The sequence below is a fragment of the Larus michahellis genome, chromosome W (genome assembly GCF_964199755.1).
Source record: "Larus michahellis chromosome W, bLarMic1.1, whole genome shotgun sequence".
In the NCBI taxonomy this organism is placed as follows: Eukaryota; Metazoa; Chordata; class Aves; order Charadriiformes; family Laridae; genus Larus; species Larus michahellis.
Genome location: NC_133929.1, coordinates 20,183,081 through 20,207,970, shown reverse-complemented (window position 1 = coordinate 20,207,970; position 24,890 = coordinate 20,183,081). Strand labels below are relative to the sequence as shown.

Sequence of the window (24,890 nt, the reverse complement as noted above, 5' to 3'; positions counted from 1 at the left end):
CACTTAGAAATTAATGACATGAGATGACCCCTCATGGATATAATCTTTTAAAGCTCCAAAACTACTTTACTGGGGAGTAAACTTAGCCACAAAGAATTTAAGTGAGATGTTGGAGAAACAGCGAATTGATGTCTGAGTTCAGAGCAGAACCTAGACATTTTCCCTCCTGCTAGCATGCTTTAAACCATGTGACCGTATTGGAAGAGGAAAGCGTTGCTACAGTGAATAATTGCTTGCTACCGTAGAATTAAAAAGAAAAGTTCATGCAGTTCTCTCTTACCTTGCAGCCAGTCTCGAAAGTAGTGCAACCACATTTTGGGAAGCTGCTTATCCTCTTCCAACAAAATGTATGTCACATTACTGAAACTTTTGTGAAGTTCATAAAGTAAGTGCTGGACATTGGGATAGTCTGCTTTCTGTGTCACTATATACATGTTGTAGAAAGAGAAATACTCGAACTGTGCTGCAATAAAGTCGTATTCCTGAGTTTCTCGTGGCACAATGTCTGTGAGATTCAGTCCATCTCTCGCCTGGGTAGTTCCATAAAGGCTGAGCCCAAGTAAACCCAGAAAAAGAAAAATAACCACAATCTGCAACAGAAAATGGAAATGCATTTGGTTTTATGTTCCTAAAGAAATTAATAACTCATAATTGGACACAGAACCAGGTTCAAAATTAATACCCATCACTGTACTTTCAAGCTTTTATATATTTATGTGCACACACACTACGAGGCCAAACTAATTTGTGTTTTAGTGAAGGGGTTCTAGATCATGAACAGGAAATTTACATGGTGATGAAGACTTAGTTTCACTGTTCATGAGCTTAGGTTACTGAAAGTCACCAAACCCCTCACTGATAACTTACATTGTAAAAGTATGTCACTACAATGCTACCAAGATAAAACTTTTAAAGTATGAAATTAGGTGTAAAATTATTAAGAATTATAATTGCAAAATAATTCTATTTTTTCCTGATAATTAATACTATTGTCAGGATAATTTTCATATTGGCCAAGGCAGAAGTCTATTTTTGAAAAACAGGTAAATAGTTTTCTGAGTACCTTAGCTTTTGGTTTTAGCAGGAGTGGAGCATAATGCTTTTCTGCAAAAGATGTGAGTGTCCATTTAGTATAGGGTGGCTCAAGGCAATGCATACTGGAGTCTGAGAATTGGGAAAGCAAATCTCTTGTTGAGCTTGTGCTTTCTGGGCTCTGGCAGCTGAGATTATCTTGCATCACTGTCACTGGCTGCACAGATATTGCTGAGCAAGGCTCTGCTGTGGTGTAGTACACCTGTGCATGAGGATCGTATTCTGTGTGCAACTGCACTGTAGACTGCATCATAATCTGAGTTTCATGTGCAAAACTGTGACTGCTGTATGGGAGTGGAGGACTGTAGCAAGTATTATCGCTGTTTTCCACATATGCTTGAGACTCAATCTGAATCACTCTAGTGGCACACGGACTGCAAGAGAAGAGAAAAACATCTGTTCACATTTAGATAGGTCTTTATTTTAATCAGGCTAGATAGGATAATCTACTTCCACCTGAGACTGCTTCTACTACTATTAAATTGTTTATGTTAATTAAGCATAATGTTTTGATGAGAATTTCCTTCTGCACTTTTAGGAAATATTTCTTAGACACGGTTTAAAGTATAGGCCTCTGAGCCTGTTTCTGCACGTTTCTTGTGCCCAAGAAAGAAGGAACCAGCATTTGTCTGAAGACACTGGCATCCACTCACATCACTCTATTAATTACACATGCTAATCAGGTCAATAGCCAAGTAGTTGCACACAGTCTGAATGCATGATACGTGCGTGTGAGTTTACATCTACACAACCATGCTGAGAATTAAACTATTTAGAAGATCAAAATGTAAATGCATGACATGCTGAGTTCTTCTGTTTAGAACTATTAAAGTAACTGTTAAATAATATTTGGACCTTCTGGATAAGATCTCAGACTTTTGGGAGGCAGGTTGAAACCACTTGCCATACACTGACTGCGTGTTTTAAAATTGAAGTAAACGCGTACAAGGATTAATTCCCAGGAAGGACAGGCAACATGAAGAGACGAAATTACAGAAGCATTTTTTTGAAGCATTCCCTTTATTGTAGTCTATGCAAGAACATAATAGATACCTAGTTTATTAAAAAAATGTCATAAACAAGCCTCCTTCTGTAAATAAAAACAAATTGCTGATAGAAAACGGTATCAGAGATTTTTCACCAAGTGGAAAAATCCTACAAAAAGGAAGAAAATGTTGCCTACCTAAAGAAAGCAATTCAATTAACTGAATTTCTTCATATGTACATGGGCCCAAGTTCTGATTCACATTTGGTACAACTTTAGATGGGGGAATAAATGGAAGGTCTGACCACCCTGAGAATCCTACCCTACTTCTGAGAATCAGGGCTCCAAAATTCAAGCACATTAGACCATCCAGTGAAACTATGGCTAAATCAGAAACAGAAAGCAAGAGTCCTGGCTTGTGAACAACTCCCTGTTCTGACGACTCCCTTAAAAACAAATTTAGGAAAGCATTTTCTCTCTTTGACATCGAAGTTCAAAAGATCAAACTGTGTCTGCTCCTACATGGGTGTGAAAGGCTAAGAGGACACAAGGGGTTTTCTCTACATCCTGGTTATGACATGCATGTGAGAGTACACGTACAGAAATGCAGCTTATCCTCTTCATTGCAGGCAAAAGCAAAAAATAATGTAGAAAATATGCTTTATCTCTAGGTGGCGGCTCTGCTGATGACAGTAGCTTCCTCCTAGCCTGCCCCTGCCCTCAGAGCTGTATGTGTATTAGGTAAGAGTGTGCATACTATCATTCTAAATTACTTTTGGAGCCATAACAGAAAGTTTATCAATCACTACCTTCCAATGGTATCGATCGTTCTGAATTCCTCACAGTCCTATGAAAAACTGGGCTAAAGGGAAGTAAATTTATAGTTTTTACATTATTTTTAAGGCATAAAAAGCATAAAAAAAAACACATAGTGTTTAAGTAAGTATATAAGTATAGTGTATAAGTAAGGCTTCTGAGTACCCTGAGTTATTTACAGTCTTCCATAAGAGACTGGAATTAAGTCTTCCAAGGTTACCCAATACCAGCACTGGACACACTGCAGTACCCCATAAAATTCTAAAAATACAGATATTACTAAAACATGGCTCTTTTACATGCTTCCAGAAAGTTGACCTCCAATGGCTAAAATGGATGTACATATGAATAAAGGAAAAAGTATGCGTGTGTGAAATGCCTTTTGACTTTTCCCCTCAGTCTGATAAAAAAACAAGGTAGCAAATGTAATTCAGTCACTAGCAATAAAACCATGACAATAACATACTGACCCTGTTGCTGTCCTGCTGCAATGAAGAACTCCCACTCCTGACAAGAGGTAGTAGCACTGATTGGTGATCACAAAAAGGATGCATCTCACATACTGTAATTCTATCACACATTCTCACCTTGTAAAACAGCAGAATATATCCAGTCTCTTGTCTTCCTGACGATAAAGATCCATGCTCAGGATAGCAGGAAAAATCAGCAAAACCATAGCAAAGTTGAATACCACCACAACTGCTGCCTAGAGATCAATCATAATAGAAGCGAAGTCATTACTAAGCTTCATTTAGGGCATTGGTTTTACAAAGCATAAAGCCTCCTTTCAGTTCTCACCTATCTACCCATTTATCATGTTTACTCATCAGACCCTTTCAAGCTTCTCCCTGAGGGAACTGGGAGGTATATTTTGTCATCCCAGTTTCATTATCATAGGCCTACTGTAGTTAATTCATTTCTTGTAATATTAATCTTCATATTATTTTAATATCTCTATACCTAGAGATGTGGTAGCACCAAGATTTTTAAAGTGGAAAAAACAGTCACATCAATAAATTACACTTTTATATGAGATTCTGCCCTACTTAGTTTCTTAGTACAAAAAGATGGAAGCAAAAGCAAACTTGGAACTAGGACTGAAGTTCTCACATTTAAGGGATCTGAAGTAATTTAAGTACCACAATAACATCAAAGCACATTATTAAATAAGTAATGAAACAAAGGTTTAATTAAATTTTAATGAAACTGCTCTATTTAGTAAAACACTATGCATTTGATGTACTCCTGCTTGTGTTTAAAATAACTTGATTAATGAGCCAGTCTACCAAAATGAGTCTTAAATTGGAACAAGAATAGTCAAGATAATTTGCAAAGTGATTGTTATTTAAAGAAAAATAACAAACCCCCCTTCAAACCATAACCCTTTCCAACACAGAGATTCCCAGAGAATCTCTATAAAGATATGTGGTGCAGCATCTATCATTATTGTTAATGGTATTTATTTGCAATAAAACATAGCTAAGATCACTAGCCTTACAAAGGGAAAACTTGGGCACAGGTGGGTTTGGAATACAGCAGTAGAATAGTAGAGATAAAGATAAGTCATTGAGGGATTTTATTTTTTTATGTCCAAAAACTGGAAAAAAATAGTTGAGCTATCAACAGATTAAAAAAAAAAAGGAAACCCTTATATTTTACTCATTATATAATCAGTAGGCATCTCTATAGTAGCCCAGCTTCAGACTGAGGAAAGCATATAAATTATCAAGCGCCTCCACCTGTAACATCTGAAGTAAAAACCATTTGGGTTCAAACAGTCAAAAAAAGGACTAAAATTGGATTACACAAATTAAGTGCCTGACCTGATGTAAATGATCCCTCCTTTTTCCAACACAAATGGATGGCTGCTTTTGATGTTGAAAATCAGCCCTTAAAATTGGCAACTCAAAAGATGAGACATCCAAAATTCATGTTTTAAAAATGATCAACTTCTGTGACTCTAAATAATGCAATTTTGTATTTTTGTGTCTTTTATCTGTGAAAATCATAGTAACATACTGAATGATTTTTAGGGTTTTGAAGCTGTAAAGTATAAAAAAAGAATTTTTCTTGTTTGTACTTTTCTGAGAATGACAGAATTAGTTTTGTATGTAAACATTTTATAGCTATTTCAATCATAAATATATTGCACACAAATGTGGTTCTTACTGATGCTTCTCTTCTGTTGTCTCCAGCCTACTTAAAGTAAAATTTTGGTCCTGCTGATTGGCTGGACGCAGAACTACTACAATAGAGTTTATCTAGTGTTTAAAGCCTAATAAGCATTTAATCATTACTTTAATCTTTGAGAGAAAAGATCATAGAATCATAGAATAGTTTGGGTTGGAAGAGACCTTTATAGATCATCTAGTCCAACCCCCCTGCAATGGGCATTAGAAGAGACCTTACTGCAAAGTAAAATTACTGAAAGAGAAATTAATCCTGTGTCTCTCAAACCAGGACGCTCTCTCAGCCTGTCCTCATAGGACTCCACCCCTCTGATTATCTTCGTGCCCCTCCTCTGGAACCCTTCCAACAGGCCCATGTCCTTCTTATGTTGGGGACTCCAGAACCAGACGCAGTACTCCAGGTGGGGTCTCACCAGAGTGGAGTAGAGGGGCAGAATCACCTCCCTTGATCTTCTAGCCACACTTCTTTTGATGTAGCCCAGGATATGGTTGGCTTTCTGGGCTGCAAGGGCACGTTGCTGGCTTGTGTACAGCTTTTCATCCACCAGTACTCCCAAGTCCTTCTTGTCAGGGCTGCTATCAATCCCTTCATCCCCCAGCCTGTATTGATACTGGGGGTTGCCCTGACCCAGGTGCAGGATCTTGCACTTGACCTTATTGACCCTCATGAGGTTCACACAGGCCCACTTCTCAAGCTTTTCCAGGTCCCTCTGGATGGCATCCCGTCCCTCTGGCATGCCAAATGCACCACTCAGCTTGGTGTCATCTGCAAGCTTGCTGAGGGTGCACTTGATCCCACTGTCTATCTCATTGATGAAGATATTGAACAGTACTGGTCCCAATACGGACCGTGGAGGGACACCACTCGTCCAATCTCCATCTGGACATTGAGCCGTTGACCACTACTCTCTGGATGCGACCATCCAGTCAATTCCACATCCACTGAACAATCCACCCATCAAATCCATATCTCTCCAACTTAGAGAGAAGGATGTTGGGGGGGACCATGCCAAAGGCCTTACAGAAGTCCATCCATAGCTCTTCCCTTGTCCACTGACATAGTCACTCCATCACAGAAGGCCACTAGGTTGGTCTGGCAGGACTTGCCCCTGGTGAAGCCATGCTGGCTGTCTCAAATCACCTCCATGTCCTCCATGTGCCTTAGCATATCTTCTAGGAGGATCTGTTCCATGATCTTCCCAGGCACAGAGGTGAGGCTGACAGGGCGGTAGTTCCTGGGGTCCTCCTTTCTCCCCTTTTTAAAAATGGGTGCAATGCTTCCCTTTTTCCAGTCACCAGGGACTTCACCTGACTGTCATGACTTTTCAAATATCATGGAGAGTGGCTTGGCCACATCAGCCAATTCCCTCAGGAATTGCACCAGGAAAACTACGACATAGTGGCTATCACAGAAATGTGGTGGGATGCCTCACATGACTGGAGTGCCACAATCGATGGCTACAAGCTCTTCAGGAGGGACAGACAGGAAAGGAGAGGCGGAGGAGTGGCCCTGTATATTAGAGAATGCTATGAGAGCTCGGAAATCAAGGATACTGATGATGGGGTGGACAGTGTTTGGATTAGGTTAAGGGCCGATAAAGCTGATATCGCTGTGGGAGTCTGCTATAGACCTTCCAACCAAAGCAGTGAGGTGGATAAAGCTTTCTATAAGCAGTTGGGAGAAATCTCTCAGTCACTTGCCGTTCTTGTGGGGGACTTTAACCTCCCGGGTATCTGCTGGGAATACAACACGGCAGAGAGGGAACAATCCAGGAGGTTCCTGGAATGTGTGGAGGATAACTTCCTCACACAGCTGGTAAGCGAGCCGACCAGGGAACGTGCCCTCCTGGACCTGCTTCTTGTGAACAGGGAAGAACTTGTGGGGGAAGTAAAGGTTGGTGGCCGTCTAGGGCACAGTGATCATGAGATGATCGAATTTCTGATTCTTGGAGAAACAAGGAGAGAGAGGGGTTAATAAAACTGCCACCTTAGACTTCCGGAGGGCAAATTTTGACCTGTTCAGAAGGCTGCTGGACAAAGTCCCTTGGGAGGCTGCCCTGAAAGATATAGGAGTCCAGGAAGGCTGGACATACTTCAAGAGAGAAGTCTTAAAGGCACAGGAGGAGGCTGTCCCTGTGTGCCGAAAAACAAGTAGGCGGGGAAGGAGACCGGCCTGGCTAAATAGGGACCTTTGGCTGGACCTCAAGAACAAAAGGAGAGTCTATGACCTCTGGAAGAGGGGGCAGGTCTCTCATGAAGACTATAAGGATATAGCGAAGCTATGCAGGGAGAAAATTAGGAGAGCCAAAGCGCAGCTAGAGCTCAACCTAGCTACAGCTGTTAAGGATAACAAAAATGTTTCTATAAATTCATTAACAACAAAAGGAGGATTAGGGAAAATCTCCCTCCCTTACTGGATGCAGAGGGAAACATAGTCACAAAGGATGAGGAAAAGGCTGAGGTGCTCAATGCCTACTTTGCCTCAGTCTTTAGCAGTGGAACTAGCTGTTCCCTGGGCACCCAGCCTCGTGAGCTAGGAGACAGGGAGGGGAAGCAGAATGAGGTCATCACAATTAAAGAGGAAGTGATCGGTGACCTGCTACGCTGCTTGGATGCGCACAAGTCTATGGGACCGGATGGGTTACACCCAAGAGTGCTGAAAGAGTTGGCAGACGGGCTCGCCAAGCCACTTTCCATGATCTACCTGAAGTCATGGCTAACTGGGGAGGTCCCAATGGACTGGAGGGTAGCGAATGTAGCGCCCGTCTACAAGAAAGGCAGAAAGGAGGATCCGGGAAACTATAAGCCTGTCAGTCTGACCTCGGTAGCAGGGAAAGTCATGGAGCAGATCAGCTTGAGTGCCATTACAAGTCATATAATGGACAAGCAGGGGATCAGGCCTAGTCAGCATGGGTTTATGAAAGGCAGGTCCTGCCTGACGAACCTGATCTCCTTCTATGACAAGATGACCCGATTATTGGACGAGGGAAAGGCTGTGGACATTGTCTACCTAGACTTTCGAAAAGCATTTGACGCTGTCCCCCATAGAATTCTCATGGAAAAATGGGCGGCTCATGGCCTGCATGAGCATACGATCTGCTGGATCAAGCACTGGCTGGCTGGACGGTCCCAAAGAGTGGTGGTCAAGGGAGTTAAATCCAGCTGGCGGCCGGTCACAAGTGGTGTCCCTCAGGGCTTGGTGTTGGGACCATTTCTGTTTAACATCTTTATTGATGACCTTGATAAGGACATGGAGTATATCATCAGCAAGTTTGCAGATGACACGAAGCTAAGCGGGAGTGTTGATCTGCATGAGGATAGGGAGGCTCTACAGAGAGACTTGGATAGATTGGACCGATGGGCCAATGCTAACGGTATGAGCTTCAACAAGGCCAAGTGCCGGGTCCTGCACTTGGGCCACAACAACCCCATGCATCGCTACAGGCTTGGGGAAGTGTGGCTGGAGAGCTGCCTGGCAGAAAAGGACCTGGTGGTTCTAATTGACAAGCGGCTGAACATGAGCCAGCAGTGTGCCCAGGTGGCCAAGAGGGCCAATGGCATCCTGGCTTGTATTAGAAATAGTGTGACCAGCAGAAGGAGGGAGGTGATTGTCCCCCTGTACTCAGCACTGGTGAGGCCACACCTTGAGTATTGTGTCCAGTTCTGGGCACCTCAATACGAGAGAGATCTCGAGGTGCTGGAGCGAGTGCAGAGGAGGGCAACGAAGCTGGTGAAGGGCCTGGAGAATAAATCTTATGAAGAGTGATTGAAGGAGCTGGGGGGACTGTTTAGTTTGAGGAAGAGGAGGCTGAGGGGAGACCTCATCACTCTCTACAACTACTTGAAAGGCCATTGTAGAGAGGTTGGTGCTGGTCTCTTCTCACAGGTAATTAGCGATAGAACAAGAGGGAATGGGTTCAAGATGCAGCAGGGTAGGTTTAGGCTGGACATTAGGAAAAAATTCTTCACAGAAAGAGTGGTCAGACACTGGAATAGGCTGCCCAGGGAGGTGGTGGAGTCACCATCCCTGGATGTGTTTAAGAGTCGTTTAGATGTGGTGTTAAGGGATATGGTGTAAGGGAGAACTTTGTAGAGTGGGGTTGATGGTTGGACTCGATGATCCCAAGGATCTTTTCCAACCTAAATGATTCTATGATTCTTTTTTAGTGGGAGAGGACTTTGCTCCCCCAGTCCCCGCCTTGCATTCCATCCACTCGAGAGGTGTGGGAAGAGAGGTTGTCAGTAAAGACGGAGGCAAAAAAGTTGCTGAGTACCTCAGCCTTCTCCTCGTCTGTTGTTTCCAGTTTGCCAGTCTTGCTCATCAGCGGGAGTACACTTTCTTTAACCTTCCTTTTCTGTCTGACATACCTGTAGAAACCCTTCTTGTTATTCTTAGCATCCCTTGCCAAGTTCAGCTCCAGTTGCACCTTGGCCTTCCTGACCCCATCCCTACACAACCGGGCAGTGTCCCTATACTCTTCCCAGGATACCTGTCCCTGTTTCCACTGCCTGTGCATTTCCTTCTTGCCCTTTAGGTTGACCAGCAGGTCTCAACTCAGACATGCTGGTCTCTTGCCTTCCTTTCCTGATTTCTTACACCTGGGGATCGAGAGCTCTTGTACTCTATGGAAAGCATCCTTAAAGATCTGCCAGCTCTGTTCTGCCCCCTTGTCCCTGAGGGCAGTTTCCCAGGGGGTCCTATTGACTAACTCCTTGAAGACCTGCAAGTTTGCAGTCCTGACTTTACTCTTCATCTGACCCATATCCCTCAGCACTGCGAACTCCACCAGTGCGTGATCACTGCAGTGCAGGCTGCCTCCAATCTTGATGTCACCAATGAGCTCACTTTCATTGGTGACCATCAGGTCCAGTATCGCATCTCCTCTGGTGGGGCTGTCTATTACCTGGCTTAAGAAGTTATCCTCGATGCATTATCCAGGAGTCTCCTGGATTGCCTACAGCTTGCTGTGCTACTTTTCCAGCAGATATTGGGATGGTTGAAATCCCCCAGCAGGATGAGAGCCTGCGAGTGCAATGTCTCCTGTAGCTGGAGTAAGAATTCTTCATCAATAGGATCCCCTTGATCGGGCGGCCCATAGTAGAAACCAACCACAAGGTTCCCTTTGTTGATGCGGTCTCTAATTCTTACCCATAAGCTTTCAACCTACTTGTGGCTATTCTTCAGAGACAGCTCTTCACAATCTATCCATTTCTTGATGTAGAGGGCAACGCCTCCACCCCTCCTTCTTCACCTGTCCCTTCTGAATAGCCTGTAGCCATCGATAGCTGCACTCCAGTCACGGGATTCATCCCACCAGGTTTCAGTAATGGCAACTAGGTTGTAGCTTTCTAGCAGCACGGCGGCTTCCAGCTTCTCCTGTTTCTTGCCCATACTGCGTGCATTGGTGTAGAGGCACTTCATCTGGGCTGTCAGCTGTGTCACCTTCTTAGAGGAATACCCCTTAATTCCTTTGAGGTATTTTACTGGTATTTCCCTGTTCCTATTACCTCAGGAGCTCCTGTCTCATCTCAGTAAGACTTCAAGTGTGCTGCAGTATAGCCAGTACATCTCAGAGCAACAGGCTGAGGGCCCTTGCTAGCACTCCGTCCCTCTAACCTCGGTGTGTCATCCCTTGGCTTGTCACGGGCAAGCCTGATATTACCCCCCTCACCCTTTAAGTCTAGTTGAAAGCTCTGTCAATGAGCCCCACTAGCTCATGAGCAAAGACCCTCTTTCCCCTTTCAGAAAGGTGAATCCCATCTGACGCCAGCAGGCCTGGTGCTTTGTAGGACATCCCATTATCGAAAAAACCAAAACTGTGACACCAGCCACGGAGTTATGTATTAATGGACTGGGCCCATCTGTTTCTTCCATTGCCACTGCCCACATCTGGAAGGAGAGAGGAAAAAATAACCTGTGCTTCAAATTCCCTTACCAACCATACCAAGGCCCTGAAGTCTATTTTGATTGCCTTCGGACTATGCATTGTGGCTTCAGGGAACTGGCAGATGAAGTTGCTAAGCTTCTTTCCATTATATTTGAGAAGTCGTGGCAGTCTGGTGAAGTTCCCACTGACTGGAAAAGGGGAAACATAACCCCCATTTTCAAAAAGGGAAAAAAGGAAGACCCAGGGAACTACAGGCTGGTCAGTCTCACCTCTATGGTCGGCAAGATCATGGAGCAGATCCTCCTGGAAACTCTGCTAAGGCACACAGAAAATAACGAGGTGATTGGTGACAGCCAACATGGCTTCACTAAGGGCAAATCATGCCTGACAAATTTGGTGGCCTTCTACGACTATGTTACAGCGTTGGTGGATAAAGGAAGAGCAACTAACATCATCTACCTGGACTTGTGCAAAGCATTTGACACTGTCCTGCATGACATCCTTGTCTAAATTGGAGAGACATAGATTTGACAGATGGACCACTCGGTGGATAAGGAATTGGCTGGATTGCCGCACTCAAAGGATTGTGGTCAACGGCTCGATGTCCAAGTGGCGACCAGTGATGAGTGGCATTCCTCAGGGATCAGTATGGGGACCAGTGCTGTTGGCAACATGGACAGTGGGATTGAGTGCACCCTCAGCAAGTTTGCCAATGACACCAAGCTGCGTGGTGCAGTTGACACACTGGAGGGAAGGGATGCCAATCCAGAGGGACCTTGACAGGCTTGAGAGGTGGGCCTGTGCAAACCTCATGAAGTTCAACCAGGTCAAGTGCAAGGTCCTGCACCTGGGTCAGAGCAATCAAGCACAAATACAGGCTGGGTGGAGAATGGTTTGAGAGCAGCCCTGAGGAGAAGGACTTGGGGATGTTGGTGGATGAGAAGCTCAACATGAGCTGGCAATGTGCGCTCACAGCCCAGAAAGCCAACTGCATTCTGGGCTGCATCAAAAGAAGCATTGCCAGCAGGTCGAGGGAGGTGATTCTGCCCCTCTGCTCTGCTCTGGTGAGACCCCACCTGGAGTACTGCCTCTGGTTCTGGAGTCCCCAACATAAGAAGGACATGGACCTGTTGGAACGGGTCCAGCGGAGGGCCACGAAGATGATCAGAGGGCTGGAGCACCTCTCCTATGAGGACAGGCTGAGAGAGTTGGGGCTGTTCAGCCTGGAAAAGAGGAGACTCCAGGGAGACCTTATAGCAGCCTTCCAGTGCCTAAAGGGGGCCTACAGGAAAGATGGGGAGGGACTCTTTATCAGGGCCTGTAGTGATAGGACGAGAGGTAACAGTTTCAAACTGAAAGAGGGGAGATTTAGATTAGAAATTAGTAAGAAATTCTTTACTCTGAGAGTGGTGAGACACTGGAACAGGTTGCCCAGGGAAGTTGTGGATGCCCCATCCCTGGAAGCGTTCAAGACCAGGCTGGATGGGGCTTTGAGCAACCTGGTCTAGTGGAAGGTGTCCCTTGTCCATGGCAGGGGGGTTGGAACTAGATGATCTTTAAGGTCCCTTCCAGCCCAAACCATTCTAGGATTCATCACCACCCACATGGAAGAGCAGTGGGTAATAGTTCGAGGGCCATACCAGGCTATGAAGTTTCCTAGTGATGTCCTTAACCTGGGCCCCAGGGAGGCAGCAGACTTCCCTAAGAGAAGGGTCTGTCCAGCATATTGGACCTTCTGTTCCCCTCAGAAAGGAGCCGCCTACAACTATAACATGTCTTTTCTTCCTCGTGGAGGTGGTCATGATACGTGGGGTAGGCCTTTCTGACCCTGGCAACACCTCTGGTGTTGATGGACTATAATCCACATCATCCATTGACTGGCCTTCCACATCCAGAGCCTCATACCTGTTGTACAGTGGTACCTGGGAAGGCGAGGTGGGCAAGGAGGGTGTTTGCCGTCTGCCCCGAGCGCAGACTTGCCTCCATTCATGTCTTTCCTTTAAGCTACTGCCTTCAGCCTGGCAGGGGGAGGATACAGGATCCCCTTGATCTTGTTTTTTTTCTAGAGGCTGTTCCCGTTTCTGCTTTAGGGAGGGCAGAGCATGGTTCCACCAGTCTATCTCTTTCTCAAGCTCCTTAACTTTTTTGCTTGGGAGGTAGATTGAGGTGGACGGGGGGTGGTCCCAGAGCCAGAGCCAGGGAAACCAGAGGAAGAGCAGAGAGCCTCGCCAGGAGTCCGAAGCTCTCAAGAGCAAGGCTGACGTGGCTTGGGCGTTGCCAGGAGCAACTGCAGGAGATTTAAACAGCCCTAGGGAGTGCTAGTGACCAGAAGTGCTGCAAACAGGAGGGGCAAACAGAGCATGGCACATCATCCAGGGCATGGCACAGCAGTTTGTGTGGTAGTTCGCATGGAAGGGTGTGCAGGAAGGGAGCTGAAAGCTCTGCCAGCTAAACCAGGGAGCGATGGTATCTACCCAGCAGAAAGCCACGGCTTCTCTAAGCTCTGCACCCATCACAACTGATGCAGTTTCCCAGACAGAGCTCCAGTGGGAACATGCAGCCACCCAGGTGTCAGGCTGCAGGGTGTGCCCTGCTCTTACACCGGTACAGGATGGCAGCAGTGAGCACACCTGTGGGAGGTGCGCCCAGGTAGAGGAACTCCTCCGCTTAGTAACAGAGCTCCAGGACGAGGTGAGTAAGTTGAGGAGCATCAGGGAGTGTGAGAGAGACTGACCACTGGACTCACATCCTACCTTCTCTGAGACAGGCCCAAAAGGAAGACAAGGTACATAATATGTCTCTGGTGAGATGCATAATATGTCTCTGGTGACAAGATACATAATATGTCTCTCTGGTGAGACCCCACCTGGAGTACTGCATCCAGCTCTGGAGTCCTCAGCACAAGAAGGACATGGACCTGTTGGAACGGGTCCAGCGGAGGGCCACGAAGATGATCAGAGGGCTGGAGCACCTCTCCTATGAGGACAGGCTGAGAGAGTTGGGGCTGTTCTGCCTGGAGAAGAGAAGGCTCTGGGGAGACGTTATAGCAGTGTCGTGGTTTAGCCTCAGACGGCAACAAAGAACCACGTGCCGCTCGCTCGGGCCTTCCTAATACAGGAAGAATCGGAAGAAAAGGCAAGACTCTTGGGTTGAGACAAAGGCAGTTTAACAGAACAGCAAAGGGAACAGGCAAACAACAACAGTAACACGGATAGAGGAATATACGAACACGATTACGGGACCGCCGCTCCCCGCCGCTCACCGACCGGACCCCGGGATGCCCCAGCCCGCTCCAAGCGGCGACTTCCTGCCCCCTCCCCCGGCAGCTCAGGGTGGGCATGGCTCACATGGCATGGAATACCAGGGAAAATTAACCCTATCCCCACCGGAACCAGGACATTATCCACCCCTTATTCCATACCATCTATGCCATGCCCAGCAGGTTCCAATTAATTGCCACCACTTTCCCCTGTCATATATATATATATACACATATATATTCATGCACATATAATGCCCTTAGTTTATGGGCCATCCCTCCAAAGTGTCCGTTGAGTTCTTTTAATCCACGGCTTTGGGCTCCATCTGTTAGAACAGTCTCTCAGGGCAGGTGAGATGCTGGGTGGTGCTGGTCTGTTGCATGCTGTATTTTTCGGAGCTTGTGACTGGTGCACCCGGTGTGGCTCATGCTCACAGTCCGTGGGCTGAAGATGTAGATCTTGAGGAAACTGCTGGGCGCCAGCTGCTGAGATCAGTTCTTATCCCATCATCCCTGTGCCTTACTTGTAGTACAACTGATAGCAATTAAAGCAATGAGGACATACAGTGACAGTGTTACTTAGCAATTAACAGCACACAATCTGATTCATTGGCTATTCTCGCCCAAGATCAGATCCCCATGAGGTACACATCGGACTTTCCCATCCTTCCGCATCACCCACCAAGTGCACCCAGGTCCTTGGGCAAAAGCAATCCCACGGGTGGGTTTGCCTTTGCCTGAGGCAGGACTAACCCAGACTGTCTTCCCTAACATATTCTTCATGTGCACTACGGGGACTTTATCCCCTTCTACAGTACGTGGAAGTTTTGATTGGGCAGGGCCAGCCCGATTGTTAGATCCCCTGGTGTTAACTAGCCAGGTAGCTTTTGCTAAATGTGTATCCCAGTGTTTTAAAGTCCCACCACCCATTGCTCTCAGTGTAGTTTTTAACAGTCCATTGTATCGTTCTATCTTCCCAGAGGCTGGTGCGTGATAGGGGATGTGATATACCCACTCAATGCCATGCTCTTTGGCCCAGGTGTCTATGAGGCTGTTTCGGAAATGAGTCCCGTTGTCCGACTCAATTCTCTCTGGGGTACCATGTCGCCACAGGACTTGTCTTTCAAGGCCCAGGATAGTGTTCTGGGCAGTGGCATGGGGCACAGGGTATGTTTCCAGCCATCCAGTGGTTGCTTCCACCATTGTGAGCACATAGCGCTTGCCTTGACGGGTTTGTGGCAGCGTGATATAATCAATCTGCCAGGCCTCCCCATATTTATATTTCAGCCATCGCCCTCCATACCAAAGAGGCTTCAAACGCTTGGCTTGTTTGATCGCAGCGCATGTCTCACATTCATGGATGACCTGTGCAATAGTGTCCATGGTCAAGTCCACCCCTCGGTCACGAGCCCATCTATATGTCGCATCTCTCCCTTGATGGCCTGAGGAGTCATGGGCCCACCGAGCTATGAATAGTTCACCCTTATGTTGCCAGTCCAGATCCACCTGAGCCACTTCAATCCTAGCAGCCCGATCCACCTGCTGGTTGTTCTGATGTTCCTCTGTGGCCCGATTCTTCGGTACGTGGGCATCTATGTGACGTACTTTCACAACCAGATTCTCTATCCGGGCAGCAATATCTTGCCATAGGTCAGCAGCCCAGATGGGTTTGCCTCTGTGCTGCCAGTTGCCCTGCTTCCACTGCTGTAACCACCCCCACAGAGCATTTGCCACCATCCATGAGTCAGTGTAGAGATAAAGGACTGGCCATTTTTCTCGCTCAGCAATGTCCAAAGCCAGCTGAATGGCTCTCACCTCTGCAAACTGGCTCGATTCACCTTGTCCTTCACTGGCTTCTGCAACTTGTCGTGTAGGACTCCACACAGCAGCCTTCCACTTTCGATGCTTTCCCACAATCCGGCAGGACCCATCAGTGAACAGGGCATATTTCTTCTCATTTTCTGGCAGTTTATTATATGGTGGGGCCTCTTCTGCACGCGTCACCTCCTCCTCTGGTGACATTCCGAAATCCTTGCCTTCTGGCCAGTCCATGATCACTTCCAGAATTCCTGGGCGACTGGGGTTTCCCATTCGAGTTCGCTGTGTGATCAGTGCAATCCACTTACTCCATGTAGCATCAGTTGCATGATGTGTGGTGGGGACCCTTTCTTTGAACATCCAGCCCAGCACCGGCAGTCGAGGTGCTAAGAGGAGCTGTGCTTCTGTACCAACTACTTCCGAAGCAGCTCGAACCCCTTCATAATCTGCCAATATCTCTTTTTCTGTTGGAGTGTAGCGGGCTTCGGATCCTCTGTATCCACGACTCCAAAACCCTAGGGGTTGACCTCGGGTCTCCCCTGGTGCTTTCTGCCAGAGGCTCCGGGTAGGGCCGTTCTCCCCGGCTGCGGTGTAGAGCACATTTTTAACATCTTGTCCTGCCCGGACTGGCCCCGGGGCCACTGCATGGACTATTTCCTGTTTGATTTGTTCAAAAGCTTGTCGTTGCTCAGGACCCCATTTAAAGTCATTCTTCTTCCGGGTTACTTGATACAGAGGGCTTACAATTGGACTGTAATCTGGGATATGCATTCTCCAAAAACCCACAATGCCTAAGAAAGCTTGTGTTTCCTTTTTACTAGTTGGTGGAGACATAGCTGCTATTTTGTTGATCGCATCCATTGGGAGCTGACGGTGTCCATCTTGCCATTTTATTCCTAAAAACTGGATCTCCTGCGCAGGTCCCTTGACCTTACTTCGTTTTATGGCAAAACCAGCTTTCAGAAGGATTTGGACTATTTTACTCCCTTTCTCAAAAACTTCTTCTGCTGTGTTTCCCCATATGATGATGTCATCAATGTATTGCAGATGTTCTGGAGCTTCACCCTGTTCCAGTGCAGTCTGGATCAGTCCATGGCCAATGGTGGGGCTGTGTTTCCACCCCTGGGGCAGTCGATTCCAGGTGTATTGGATGCCCCTCCAAGTGAAAGCAAACTGTGGCCTGCACTCTGCTGCCAAAGGGATTGAGAAGAATGCATTCGCTATATCAATTGTGGCATACCACTTGGCTGCCTTGGACTCCAGTTCGTACTGGAGTTCTAGCATGTCCGGCACGGCAGCACTCAGCGGTGGCGTGACTTCATTCAGACCACGATAGTCTACAGTTAGCCTCCACTCTCCATTAGATTTTCGCACCGGCCATATGGGACTGTTAAAGGGTGAGTGAGTCTTGCTGATCACTCCTTGAACCTCTAGTTGACGAATCAGCTCATGGATGGGAATCAGAGAGTCTCGGTTAGTGCGATATTGCCGCCGATGCACCGTTGTGGTAGCAATCGGCACCTGCTGTTCTTCGACCCTCAACAACCCCACAACAGAAGAATCCTCCGAGAGACCAGGCAAGGTAGACAACTATTTAACTTCCTCTGTCTCCAAGGCAGCTATGCCAAAGGCCCAGCGGTACCCTTTTGGGTCCTTAAAATACCCTCTCCTGAGGTAATCTATACCAAGGATGCATGGAGCCTCTGGGCCAGTCACAATGGGATGTTTTTGCCACTCATTCCCAGTTAGGCTCACTTCTGCCTCCAGTACAGTCAACTCTTGGGATCCCCCTGTCACCCCGGAAATACAAATGGGTTCTGCCCCTCTATAGCTTGATGGTATTAAAGTACACTGTGCACCCGTGTCCACTACAGCCTTATACTCCCGTGGGTCCGATGTGCCAGGCCATCGAATCCACACCGTCCAATAAACCCGGTTGTCCCTTTCCTCCACCTGGCCGGAGGCAGGGCCCCCCTAATACTCGTCATAGTATCCATTACTCACTTCTTGCAGAAATGACTTGGAAGTTCCTTCAAGAGGATCAGAAGCAAGATCAGGCCTTCTGCTTTGTCTGGGGAACGGCCCACTGGAAACTGGGGCGGCACTTTTCCTGGAGGGATCCCCTTTTGTGGTTGTCCTTCCTTGCAACTCCTGTACCCGTGTCCGCAGGATCGAAGTAGGTTGTCCATCCCACTTCCTCATGTCCTCTCCGTGGTCACACAGGTAGAACCACAGGGTGCCTCATGGTGTGTACCCTCTGTACTCTCTCTCTTGAGTGGGGAAATGCCTGCTCCTAATAGCTGAGACGCTGGCCCGTGCAGGTGGGGAGTAGGACATATTCTCTTCAAGTTGCTGGACCTTCCGGGACAGTTTCTCCACAGCTGAGACAAGGGGGGAGGAGAGACTTTCTTCATATCGCCGGAGCCGGCCAGCCACCTCATCCACCGTTGGTCCCTCTTCACCTTTCCATTCCATTACTGCCAGTGAGTTGGCATATGACGATGGTGCGCTTCGTACAAACTTCCGCCACATGGGCCTTGTGCATTGCACCTCATCAGGGTCTGTGGGTAAGTCTGCATTGTCAAAGTCATAATAAATCATCTCCCGCACGGCTAATTCTCTCAGGTACTGGATACCTCTTTCCATGGTAGTCCACTTACTTGGCTGACATACAACATCCTCACTGAAGGGGTACCTCTCCCTCACGCCTAACAGGAGTCGTTTCCAGAGGCTGAGGGCTTGGGTCTTCTTCCCAATTGCCTTGTCAATGCCGCCTTCCCTAGACAGGGATCCCAGCTGCCTGGCCTCCCTACCCTCTAATTCCAGGCTACTGGCCCCATTATCCCAGCACCGGAGCAGCCAGGTGACAATGTGCTCGCCTGAAAGTCGGCTGAAATCTTTTCGCATATCCCGCAGCTCACTCAAGGATAGGGATCGAGTAATTACCTCTGGTTCTGCCTCTTCCTCCTGTTCTCGTGATGGCCCTGGTTCATCATCATCTCTTACTAAGCAAACTGATTTCTTTGTGTACTTCTTCTTCTGTATGGGGGCAACTGATACTGTCACGGGTTGGTTCCCTGGTTCAGTGGCAGTGGCTGCTATGGGGGTTGGAGTAACTGCAGTGGCTGCCACAGGGGTTGGAGTAACTGCAGTGGCTGCCGCAGGGGTTGCAGTAGCCGCAGTGTCTGTCGCAGGGATTGCAGTAGCTACAGTGGCTGCCGCAGGGGTTGCAGTAGCCGCAGTGTCCGACGCAGGGGTTGCAGTAGCCGCAATGTCCGTTGCAGGGGTTGCAGTAGCCGCAGTGGCTGCCGCAGGGGTTGCAGTAGCCGCAGGGGCTGCCGCAGGGGTTGCAGTAGCCGCAGTGGCTGCTGGTCTGGTTTCCATCTCTTCCCCCTGAGGGTGCTGCATAATTCTGAGCAGTGCCTGGTAGATACTGGCCAGGGCCCAGCACAATGCAGTGAGTTGTGCCTCTCTAGAATAGCCACAGCATTTTCCCTTCAAATATTCTACCACTTTATCAGGGTCCTGTAATTGTTCAGGGGTGAAGTCCCAGACCATTGGAGGTGAGTAGTTCTCTAGGTACCTGCCCATGTTCTCCCACATGCCATGCCACCCCTGACTATCCAGCCTCGGAGCAGATCTCTGGGTGGTAGTCTTAAATAGTCGCTTAACCCTAAACAAGACCTGGAACGTATTCAGGAGACATAACACTAGGAACACGCTGGTTTGAGTATCCCAAGGATATTCAAAATTCTCAAAAGTTGTCATACCTGACCCGAAGGAGAAAAGGGAGGCAAAAGAGCTGGGGAAAGTGTCCCCCCCTGTTTCCCCCACAGACTGGGTGTAATTATTAATAAATTCTGAGAGACGGTGCCCAATGTACGGACAGGACAGCAACACCACATAAACACCCCAAAATAGCTGTCTGAACAGTGATGTTATCATATCATAAACAGATATCGCACAGGACAGCAGAATGATAATCCTCATCCCTCTTCCAGACACGGTAAACAGCATCGCAGGGAGTACATAAGCCATATAGGAATTTATATAACACAGCCATGAGAACAAACCAAGTAACGTGATGACCAGTGACTATTTACCTAATAAAATAAATGCATACAAAAAAAAACCCAAAACCGTTTTTCCACGTTCTAGTTGGATTCTGTCGTTATCTCAACCCTCCGAGCCCCACGTTGGGCGCCAAAAAGGACTGTCGTGGTTTAGCCTCAGACGGCAACAAAGAACCACGTGCCGCTCGCTCGGGCCTTCCTAATACAGGAAGAATCGGAAGAAAAGGCAAGACTCTTGGGTTGAGACAAAGGCAGTTTAACAGAACAGCAAAGGGAACAGGCAAACAACAACAGTAACACGGATAGAGGAATATACGAACACGATTACGGGACCGCCGCTCCCCGCCGCTCACCGACCGGACCCCGGGATGCCCCAGCCCGCTCCAAGCGGCGACTTCCTGCCCCCTCCCCCGGCAGCTCAGGGTGGGCATGGCTCACATGGCATGGAATACCAGGGAAAATTAACCCTATCTCCGCCGGAACCAGGACAAGCAGCCTTCCAGTACCTGAAGGAGACCTACAGGAAAGATGGGGAGGGACTCTATCAGGGAGTGTAATGATAGGATGAGGGGTAACATTTTTAAACTGAAAGAGGGTACATTTAGACTGGATATCAGGAAAAATTTCTTTACTGTAAGGGTAGTGAGGCACTGGCCCAGGTTGCCCGGGGAAGTTGTCAATGCCCCATCCCTGGAAGTGTTCAAGACCAGGCTGGATGAGGCTTTGAGCAGCCTGGTCTAGTGGGAGGTGTCCCTGTCCATGGCAGGGGGGTTGGAACTAGATGATCTTTAAGGTCCCTTCCAACCCGAACCATTCTGTGATTCTGTGATAATACGGAGGATTCCCTACCTTCTCTCCACCTGACTGAACATAGTAACCTCAGGGATAGGGGGCAATGACGACAAGTTCCTGCCCGACGCAGCAGGCGCATCTCCTCAGCAACAACCCCACCTTCCCAGGTGCCCTTGCATAACAGATATGAGGCTCTGCAAGTGGAACCTAACAGTAACAAGGACAATGGTTCGTCTAGCTTGGAAGTGTCACTGAGGTTAAGTTGGCCTACACCCTGCATCAAAACTACTCCCACAAAGAAAAAAAGATGGGTCATTGTCATAGGTGACTCTCTCCTGAAGGGAACAGAAGGCCCGATGTGCAGACAAGACCCACTTCGTAGGGAAGTCTCTGCCTCCCTGCGGCCCAGGTTAAAGCTGGGGTGAGAAAACTCCCCACCCTGGTATGGCCCTAGGATTAATCATCCATTATTGATTTTTTAGGTAGGCAGCGATGAAGTCACAACAAGAAATCCAAGGGCAATCAAGAGAGACTTCAGGGCCTTGGAATGACTGGTTAAGGGATCGGGAGCACAAGTAGTGCTCTATCCCTCCAGTTGCAGGGAATGATGAGGGAAGAAACAGGAAGATCCAACAGATCAATACCTGGCTCTGAGCCTGGTGTCAGCAGCAGGACTTTGGGTTTTTTGATCATGGGTCGGTTTACATGACACCAGGCCTGTGGGCGACAGATGGGGTACACCTGTCTCAAAGGGGGAAAAAGATTTTTGCACAGGAGTTGGCAGGGCTCATCGAAAGAGCTTTAAACTAGGTTTGAAGGGGGAAAGGGATAAAACCAGGCTCGCTAGAGACAAGCCTGGGGGTGGCACATCAATATTTGTGGGACAGCGTGCTAGCGAGGTTGTTCAGTCTGCCATCCTGCCATCCCAGTGGAGGTAGGGGATGGAGTGTCATGCGATAGCAAAGACACAAGGGATATTGATGGGCTAGAAATCACGTAAGCGCCTGGGAATGGTCAGGTAGGAATTATGGCTTCTCCCCCCAAAAAGGTGGTGGGATCAATAGCCCAACTGAAGTGCAAATACACCAATGCATGCAGCATGGGCAATAAACAGGAGGAGCTGGAAGCCATTGTGCAGCAGGAAAACTATGATATAGTTGCCATCACAGAAACATGGTGGGATGCTATGCACAACTAGAGTGCTGCATTGGATCGCTATAAACTCTTCAGAAGGGATAGGCCAGGTAGGAGAGGTGGTGGGGTGGCTCTGTATGTTAGGGAGTGTTTTGATTGTCTAGAGCTTAATGCTGGTGATGATAGGGTTGAGTGTTTATGGGTAAGAATCAGGGGAAAGGCCAATAAGGCAGATATCATGGTGGGAGTCTGTTATAGACCATCCAACCAGGATTGAGAGGCAGACAAAATATTCTGTAAGCAGATGGGAGAAATCTCACAGTCACTACTGCTTGTTCTCATAGGGGACTTCAACTTACCAGATGTCTGCTGGAAATACAATACAGCAGTGAGGAAACAGTGTAGGAGGTTCCTGGAGTGTGTGGAAGATAACTTCTTGACACAACTGGTGAGCAAGCCAACTAGGGAAGACACCCTGCTAGACCTGTTGTTTACATACAGAGAAGGACATGTGGGTGATGTGAAGGTTGGAGGCCATCTTGGGCATAGCGATCATGAAATGAAAGAGTTTTCAAGTCTTGGAGAAGTAAGGAGTGGGGTTAGAAGAACTGCTAGTTTAGACTTCCGGAGGGCATACTCTGGCCTGTTTAGGGGACTGGTTGACAGAGTCCCTTGGGAGGCAGTCCTGAAGGGCAAAGGAGTCCATGAAGGCTGGACATTCTTCAAGAAGGAAATATTAAAGGCACAGGAGCTGGCCATCCCCATGTGCTGTAAGATAAGCTGGCAGGGAAGAAGACTGGCCTGGCTGAACAGAGAGCTTTGGCTGGAACTCAGGAAGAAAAGGAAAGATTATGGCCTATGGAAGAAGGGGCAGGCCACTCAGGAAGACTACAGAAATTTTGTGAGGCTAGGCAGGGAGAAAATTAGAAGGGCTGAAGCCCAACTAGAACTAAATGTGGCTACTGCCGTAAAAGACAATAACAAATGTTTCTATAAATATATTAAAAAGAAAAGGAGGAATAAGGAGAATCTTCATCCTTTATTGCATGCGGGGGGAAACATAGTGGCCAAGGATGAGGAAAAGGCTGAGGTACTTAATGCCTTCTTTGCCTCAGTCTTTAATAGTAAGACCAGTTGTTCTCTGGGTACCCAGCCCCCTGAGCTGGATGACAGGAATGGGGAGCAGAATGAAGCCCCCATAATCCAAGAGGAAATGGTTAGCGAGCTACTACACAACTTAGACGCACACAAATCTATGGGGCTGGATGGGATCAACTCAAGGGTTACTGAGGGAGCTGAACATGAGCTAACAGTGTGCCCAGGTGGCCAAGAAGGCCAATAACATCCTGGCTTGTATTAGAAATAGTGTGGCCAGCAGGACTAGGGAAGTGATCGTCCCCCTGTACTTGGCACTGGTGAGGCCCCACCTCAAATTCTGTGTTCAGTTTTGGGCCCCTCACTACAAGAAAGACATTGAGGTACTGGTGCGAGTCCAAAGAAGAGCAACAAAGCTGGTGAAGGGTCTAGAGCACAAGTCTTATGAGGAGCAACTGAGGGAGCTGGGGTTGCTTAGCCTGGAGAAAAGGAGGCTGAGGGGAGCCCTTATCACTCTCTACAACTACCTGAAAGGAGATTGTAGCGAGGTGGGGGTTGGTCTCTTCTCCCAAGTAACAGGCGATAGGACAAGAGGCAATGGCCTCAAGTTGCGACAGGGGAGGTTTGGATTAGATATTAGGAAAAATGTCTTCACTAAAAGGGTTATTAAGCATTGGAACAGGCTGCCCAGGGAAGTGGTTGAGTCACCATCCTTGGAGGTATTTAAAAGACGAGTAGATGCGGTGCTTAGGGACATGGTTTAGTGGTAACTTGGCAGTGCTAGGTTAATGGTTGGACTTGATGATCTTAAAGGTCTCTTCCAACCAAAAGAATTCTATGATTCTATGATTCTGTTTCCTCTCGTAGCTCTGCCACCAGGCTGAGCAGATCGTCCACCTGGTCACACTTCACACAGGTGTTCTCACTACTGCCATCTGTTACCAGTGATCCCAGATCTGACACTCCCTGCAGCCTGAGACCTGGATGTCTGCATGTGTTTGTGGGATCTCTGTCTGGATTGCCACATCCATTCTGGTGAGTGCAGAGGACATGGCTTTCCGCTGGGTGGATACCATAGCTAAGCTCCTTCCGAGAGGGTGACAACCACCAATTTAACTCACCTCGAGCTGGTAGTGTGACAATGCCCTTCCTGCGCGCCAACTGCCGTGCCAAGTGCTGCGCTGTGCCCTGGCTAATGTGCCATGCTCTGTTTGCAGCGCTCCTGGTCACTCGCTCTCCCTAGGCTACTTTTTATTGTTGAGGTTGCTCTGGCAATGCCCTTGCCTCATCAGCGTCTCCCACGAGAGCTGCTGGCTCATGGCAGGTGTCTCCACTGCCCTGGCCTTTGCCTGCCTCAGGAAAACCCACAGCGTGCCAAGGTCCCATGATCATTTTCTGATTTATGAATATCAATGCAGAAAGGTATGTAAGGTCATAGACAAGACTTCAAAATTAAGTGATTTCCTTTTGATCCTCGCTAGAAGAGACTGAATCTGTCAGGAAAACAAATGGCTGCTGTTGCAAGGTGTTTGTTGCACCTTGTTCATACAACTGCTCTCTTATTGCTGCTAAAACAGTGAAAATTGAATCACCCATAAATCATGAGTAATTGTGTCTAACCAACAGCTTCCATCAAGGATCAGCTATGAATTGCTGAGATTTGGAAAAATCAGCTGAGACCTGGTCTAAGAATTCTTATACCTCTCAGCATGCCTGAAAAACTAACTGAAGTCCTCTACTTCTGCTCAC

The 24,890-nt window shown here is 47.6% G+C and overlaps 1 protein-coding gene across 1 annotated transcript in view; it reads right to left on the bottom strand.

The window, feature by feature from the left end:
- Nucleotides 1–24,890, bottom strand: part of LOC141735674 (protein patched homolog 1-like) — a 55,197-nt gene that overhangs the window by 11,380 nt on the left and 18,927 nt on the right. The window contains 3 exon segments of the mRNA XM_074568720.1: nt 281–590; nt 1,064–1,466; nt 3,481–3,599. Coding sequence (XP_074424821.1) covers nt 281–590; nt 1,064–1,466; nt 3,481–3,599 — 832 coding nt within the window.